The sequence below is a fragment of the Pseudoliparis swirei genome, chromosome 1 (genome assembly GCF_029220125.1).
Source record: "Pseudoliparis swirei isolate HS2019 ecotype Mariana Trench chromosome 1, NWPU_hadal_v1, whole genome shotgun sequence".
Taxonomy (NCBI): domain Eukaryota; kingdom Metazoa; phylum Chordata; class Actinopteri; order Perciformes; family Liparidae; genus Pseudoliparis; species Pseudoliparis swirei.
In genome coordinates this window covers 17,969,851-17,977,165 of record NC_079388.1, presented here as the reverse complement: position 1 = coordinate 17,977,165, position 7,315 = coordinate 17,969,851, and the positions used below count along the sequence as shown (strand labels likewise).

Genomic DNA, 7,315 nt, shown 5'->3' with positions numbered 1-7,315 from the left:
AACCAATTAATTAAAGCAAACATAATTTGGTCGGCTAATTAAAAGAACTGTTAGTTTCAACCCAAATGAAAACCACTGCTGTTTATTCACAGTGCATGAGTCACCCCGAATGCAGTGTAAGTAAATGGCTAAAATAAATAAAGTTATGAGAGTTTCAAAACACACTCAGTCATTCACATTGATATTCACACCAACTTCATGTGAGTCATGTTTAGGGAGCAAGTAAATGCTGTAATAAATTCAATAATTAGTCGTTATTATCAAGCTATATAGCTGTCTGAGAGATATTCATCATGTTTGAGTGAACACTAAACCAACAAAAAAAAGGAAATTCATAAATATGCAGCAACAGGCCCACTGATAAAAGGAGAGGAAATTATTAAGTGTTCTATTTTTTTTATTTTTTTTACTTTAAAGCCTATAAAACACGGAATTGAGCTGAGCTAAATTGATTTCATCACTGGGGGTCCTCCTCAGGGGCGGGGACAATTAGAGAGCGGAGGCTTTGATTGGCCAAAGCGCACGAGACTTGGCTCTCAGACGGCGCTGTGATTGGTCGGATCTCAGCAGGTCCCGCCCACGGGTGGTGCTTCGAACCTTCTGTATGTCTGGAGCGTCGCGTTCAACCAGTGTTGAGTTTAGAGGGTCTCTCTCTACCGGGGTGACAGGTCTGACCACAGGAGCACCGAGAGGAAGTACCTGCAGTTTGAATTATAATCACAATAAAACCGAAGAAAAATACAAAAACAACCCGACACTTTTCGTCGTTTCACCACTGGATACGGAGCTCTAACTTTGGGGGTTTGGATTAACTTACTCTTCTTCTTCTCTTTTTAAATTTGCTTTGGACGACAAACACACGCACGCACACACGTACACGCACACATACACACAAACTCATCGAAGACAATGGGATCCCAGGCATCCAAGGGAGACGTGGCCGCGGAGGCGAACGCCGCCACCGCTGATGCTGCAGCTGTCAAAACCAACGGACAGGTAAATTACCCGCGACTCTTTGCGCTCGGTTAAAAAAATTCAAAATGTCATTTTTATGAATGGGAATAAGCACGCGCGGATACGAGTTTGATATTCTCACACGAAAAACGTGAGTTTAATACATTTTAGTCGACGCCGAACCCATACAACGTGAATGTGAGGATTTATTTTTTTTGGTAGGGGGGGAGGGGAAGGAGGGGCAAGCCAGGTGGGGCTTTTTTTTCCTTCCTTCTTTCTTTCTTTTAACAGTCGCTGTCTCGCGCAGACCGACTTCCAAAAAAACGGCTCCCAATTTTAAAAAATAAATAAAACTGTTGTTATTTTTATCTCGGTGGAGATGAAGAACGCTTAGTGTTAAATTTTGTGACCGAGCTCGAACCCCCCCCCAAACGATCAATGTGTGTGATGGTGCCATGGCATTAAAGGGGGAGGGGGAGGAGGGGGGCAGCGCGAGCGCACGTAGGCACTCCTCCCTGTTTAAAGCGCGAGCCCGGCTGTTGTCTGGGCAACGGTTGTCCGTTTTTATTCTGTCATACATGTGATACTGTAAACCACCATCATTATGAATGTTTAATATTACTCATTATATATATTTTATTATGATTTACTCTTAACTTTTATCAATCGAGCAGTATTTATTTCAAGCTCATTATTTGGGGTGAATTAAAACGTGATTATTTTGGGGGGGATGTGAGCGGATGAGCCCCGGTCTTGTCTTTTGTTGAGCCGCCGTCTGTCTGGTCCCTCCGGCCGGTCAGCGAGGCGCCACCGCCGCCTATCGCTCGCTTCCGGTACTGCAAGGCGTCGCCTCCGAGCCCGGCGACACGTGGTTAATTGATGAGCACGACGACAAGAAACGACAAATGCGCCTCTAAAATAGCTAATTTTAGTTGTTCATGCATGTGCAGAGAGGTTTAAGAAAGAAAAGAAAAAATGATTTATATATGAATATATATATTTTCTGTCTGATTACTTATTCCGTCAACCTCTTGTGTCTCAGGAGAACGGACACGTGAAGACAAACGGCGACATCTCCGCGAAGCCCGACGGGGACACCGCCGCCACCAACGGCTCGGCCGACGCGGCCAAGGAGCCCAAAGCCGCCGCCGGAGGGGACGCCATCGAGCCGGCGCCCGCCGCGGACGGCGAGGCGGCGAAGACCGAGGGCGGCGACGCCGCGACCAAGGAGACCCCCAAGAAGAAGAAGAAGAAGTTCTTCCTGAAGAAGTCCTTCAACTTCAAACTGAACCTGAAGAAGACCAAGAAGAGCGAGGCGGTCAAGGAGGAGGAGGCGCCCGCCGCCGAGGAGAAGCCCGCCGAGAACGGAGCCGCCGCTCCGGCGGAGGAGAAGAAGGACGAGAAGAAGGACGAGAAGAAGGACGAGAAGAAGGACGAGGAGAAGGACGAGGAGAAGGAGGAGGAGAAGAAGGAGGAGAAGAAAGAGGAGAAGAAAGAAGAGGCGAAAGAGGAGGCTGCCGCCGAGGCCCCGAAGGCAGAGGAGGCGCCCGCCAAAGAGGAGGCGCCCAAGGAGGCGGCTGCCCCGACCCCCGAGGCCACGAAACCGACGGAGGAGAGCAGCTCGACCCCGGCTCCCTCTGAAAAGAAGGAGTGATCGAACCCGAGGCCTCGCGATGAACTGGGTGAACTGTTTTTCAAAAGAGAATTTAAGAGTATATATGTGTGTATATGTATACATGTGGATATATGTATATGTAAATATATACACATGTATGTGAGAGACTCCTTCGACGTGCCACTTTTTTTCGTCATGGTAACAAAGACGACAGACTAGATTCACTAGATCACTTCCCCGGTTCCCGCTCGACATCTTGGACCCGGACTGAGTTGTCAGGCTGCGGGGGCCGGTCGCTGAGTGGAGGTTGGATTTTTAAATGGCTAGAGCGTGCGAGCTAATGACACCGCGAAGTATAGAGGGATGATGGAGGATGGATGGATGGGAGTCCAGAGCATCTTTTTTCCGTATATCTAAAAAAAAATCTGCAAAATCGAGATGCCTCCTTGCCGAGGAATGAAACTAGATTCTAGGACACTTCCACCACCACTTGAAATGACTGTTGAATAGAACAACAACAAACAAAAAAACTATAATAAAAAAAATTTTTAATGAAAGAGACTCGCCAACTTTTTACATTCCTATATTTTAACCCAAATTTACAAGTATTTTGTGGTGTATTATAGAGAAGCTATTACTCGTTTTGTTTTAAAGAAAAAGAAGGGGAAAAAAATAAAAAAGAATAGAGAACTTTTGATTTTTACCTTACTATTGGAGAAAAAGAAAAAAGCTTGCTATGTTTCACTGTCGCGGTTTGATATGAAGCAGAGTTGTTTATCTGTCGTACGTGAGCCTAAATATGCTTTTGTCTCTTGTAAATACATTGGATTGATTTCTGTTCTTTATTTTGCTAATGTTAACAGATGTTTCTGGTTTTATTGTAAAGTTGATAATAGTAAATAAATGTTGGTTACCGGCCAGTTTTCTGTGTGTGTCTTCATGGTTATTCACATCCTGCATTAATGAAGTAGAATATGACTTTATACGAGAGGATCTGGAGCACCAGCCACCGGCTCGTAGTGAGGAATTAGAGGATATAACATGATAAGTCATCCACTTTTTGACACATTTAAAGACACAGTAACTGACATTTTACATCACTTTGATGTCTGAATATAAGACATGAAAGAATAAAGGAAAACACAAACAAATATCCTTCAATATTTGACCCCGAACACCAATTTAAACAACCCATGTCTATTCATGCAGGCCCAAAACCAAAAATCACCTGGAGTATGGAGGACTCAAAATGACTTAAATATAAATAAATAAATGCATGAATAAATATAGGAATAAATAAATAAATGCTTAAATAAATGTATAAATATAGGAATTAATAAATATAAGTTATAAATCAACAGGACATCATTAAATAAATATATCTCTACATTTCTGTATTTCTTCATTTATTTATTTCTGTGTCCACACGTATTTCTTCATTTATTTATGTCTGACATTTACGTGTCCGTATATTCAAATGAGCTGGGTGGTCCGAACCTCTGTCTGAAGCATGATTGGTCACAGGAGTGTGATGCACCTGGTGTGTTGTGCTCTACTACTTCTGCCTGGCACATGAAGCTGAAGTTGGCTCGCTCAGCTAACCGTGAGCAGAAGTTAGCCTAGACAGCTTTTTGACTTCAGCCGTTTATCATTTCAGTACACTGAGTACAGACTCGTGTTTTCTTGGAGTCTGGTCTTGTGAGTCTGGACTCTCGAGGACGCAGGACGGTCTTTCTGGTCTTGTGATGTCACCACATCAACTGTTCTTGCTCATGAATTTCCCCCAATTATTCACTGTAAAATACTTTACAGTGGAGTAGAATGTGTTGCGGTGTTCACTGTTGTTTGGGCGAGGCTCGAATAAACGGTAATAACTATACAACGTCTCGTAGCTTTCCTGACCCAGGGTCGCTACAATATGAAGCTATGAATCTTAACCCTCAGTCAAATTGACGTAACGTTATCTTTTAATAAATAATAAACTCTTTGTGCTCTTTAGATCCTCCAAAACCTAATTATATCTCATGTTTAGCCGCTACGGAGACGTCAGAGCCAGCGGAGCATTTCGAAAAGTCCTGCCGAGATCAGGCTTCTCTTGGCGGCCACACAGCGGGCCTGAGCTCAGAGGAGGACCTCAAATCTCCGTCGCATATCCTTATTAGGCTGAATCTCGATAAACCGACCACAGATTTGATGCTTAAACTACTAACTTCTCGGCTGAAAACATCCTTAAATTACATTCCGTGACTCAACAACAGTTAGTATTTAGAATGTACAGACAAGAATGCATAATAAACGCTGTTCGTCTACAGATCCAAGTGCTAGGGATCGATTGCTTCTGTCTTGCTCTCCGACTTGACCAATCCTGTTCAACAATGAGGTTCGGACCGCCCAGCTCATTTGAATATACGGACACATAAATGTCACACATAAATAAATGAAGAAATACGTGTGGACACATAAATAGAGATATAAATAAATGAAGAAATACAGAAATGTAGAAATACATTTATTTAATGATGTCCTGTTGAGTTATAACTTATATTTATTAATTTATCTATTTATTTATGTATTTATACATTTATTCTTGTATTAATTTATTTATACATTTATTTAAGCATTTATTTATTTATTCCTGTATTTATTTATTTATTTATACATTCATTTATTTATTCTTGTATTTATTCATGCATTTATTTATTTATACTTAAGTCATTTTAAGTCCTCCATACTGGAGGGGCTTTTATTATCACATTTTGTGATTCTCTATAAAACACACACACACACACAGACATGTGTTTGTCGCTGATTGGTTCAGAGATAATTGAACGCACCATCTCGACTATGTTAGCTCCAATGACCCCCTGGCCCTCAATTAGTCGCATGGCCCTGAGGTCAGCACCATTACCTCGCTCGTACCCCCCCCCCCCCTTTCTCTCCCCCCCCCCCCCTCCCAGCTTCACATCTGTAATATTCCCTCCATTTGAAGCTCCCGATGCTCTGACCTAGTTCACATGGTGACATGATGAGTTGAGATCTGAGCTACATTTGGACCCCAGCCTTCAAACAATTATGAATTATTGAGACAAAAAGCTGCGGCTTCCACATGGATGCAGCCTTCTGCGATTTGTTTTTATATAAATAAGTGTCCAAAATCACTAAAACTCTGGCTCTAAATCCACCGAAATGTAATTTATTCGGCGCTATTTGGCCGATCCTCGATATCGTTGTTTTGCAGACCATACGTGATTTTCTGTGACTGATCATGGATGCTGCATTTCTCATTCAGCCATGATGGAGTCTGCAGAGATTTTGGTAGAGACGCAAAAGGTCACACGAGCTTCCACCGCCACCTGCTGGCCATTATGAGAAATGCCCCAAAGCCCATCGCCTTCTGTCTGCTCCAGCATCAATATGTCAATCAGTCTCATTGCACCTACACTGCACTGAACAGAGACTATACTGTATATATCGCTGATATCTCCAAAAACGAAGGCAACTCACACCAAAAACACCATAGATTCATAAATAGCACCACCAGTTGTTTTGGGGTGAACTGTCCCTTTAAATTCCCCATTATAGATCTCATAAAAGATAGATATAGATATATAAAAGATAAAAAGACATATATTTTTAATTTTTATTTATATTAAAGGTCATTTTAAGTCCTCCATATACTGGAGGGCTTTTGATATCACATTTTGTGATTCTCTATAAATACACACACACACACAGACATGTGTTTGATCGCTGATTGGTTCAGAGATAATTGAACGCACCATCTCGACTCATGTTACAGCTCCAATGACCTGTTTCTCAATTAGTCGCATGGCCCTGAGGTCAGCACCATTACCTCGCTCGTAACCCCTTTCTTCTCTCCTCCCAGCTTCACATCTGTAATATTCCCTCCATTTGAAGCTCCCATGTCTCTGACCTCCAGTTCACATGGTGAGCGCATATGATGAGTTGAGATCTGAGCCAGTCATTTGGACACCCAGCCTTCAAAACAATTAGTATGAATTATTGACAAAGTCTATAAGCTTCCACATGGATGCAGCCTTTCTGCGATTTGTTTTATATAAATAAGTGTCCAAAATCACTAAAACTCTGGCTCTAAATCCACCGGAAATGTAATTTATTCGGCGCTATTTGGCCGATCCTCGAACCATCGTTGTTTTGCAGACCATACGTGATTTTCTGTGACCGATCATGGATGCTGCATTTCATTCAGCCATGATGGAGTCTGCAGAGATTTTGGTAGAGACGCAAAGGTCACACGAGCCTACCGCCACCTGCTGGCCATTATGAGAAATGCCCCAAAGCCCATCGCCTTCTGGGTGCTCCCAGCATCAATATGTCAATCAGTCTCATTGCAACCCACACTGCACTGCCACTGAACAGAGAATTATACTATATATATATCGCTGATATTCTCAAAAACGAAGTTGGCAACTCACACCAAAACACCGTATAGATTCAAGCAAAATAGCACCACCAGTTGTTTTGGGAACTGTCCCTTAAGAACTGCCCTTGTCGCTAAATTCCCCATTATAGATCTCATAAAAGATAGATATAGATATATAAAAGATAAAAAGACATATATTTTTAATTTTTATTTATATTAAAGGTAGTAAGTGCTTTTGGAATAACATGTATTTCCCAAATTTTTTAAATTATGTATTTAGCTGTGTTTCAATATGTTGGCAAGAACATGCATTTGTTCAAATCCCTTGATCTGCCTGCATT

The 7,315-nt window shown here is 42.2% G+C and overlaps 1 protein-coding gene across 1 annotated transcript; it reads left to right on the top strand.

The window, feature by feature from the left end:
- The first annotated feature begins 545 nt into the window (after positions 1–545).
- On the top strand, positions 546–3,489 carry marcksl1b (MARCKS-like 1b). Its single transcript, XM_056444815.1, has 2 exons — positions 546–996; positions 1,997–3,489. Exons 1-2 carry the CDS (start codon positions 910–912, stop codon positions 2,606–2,608), a joined length of 699 nt encoding a protein of 232 aa, XP_056300790.1. The 5' UTR covers positions 546–909; the 3' UTR covers positions 2,609–3,489.
- The last annotated feature ends 3,826 nt before the right edge of the window (positions 3,490–7,315 follow it).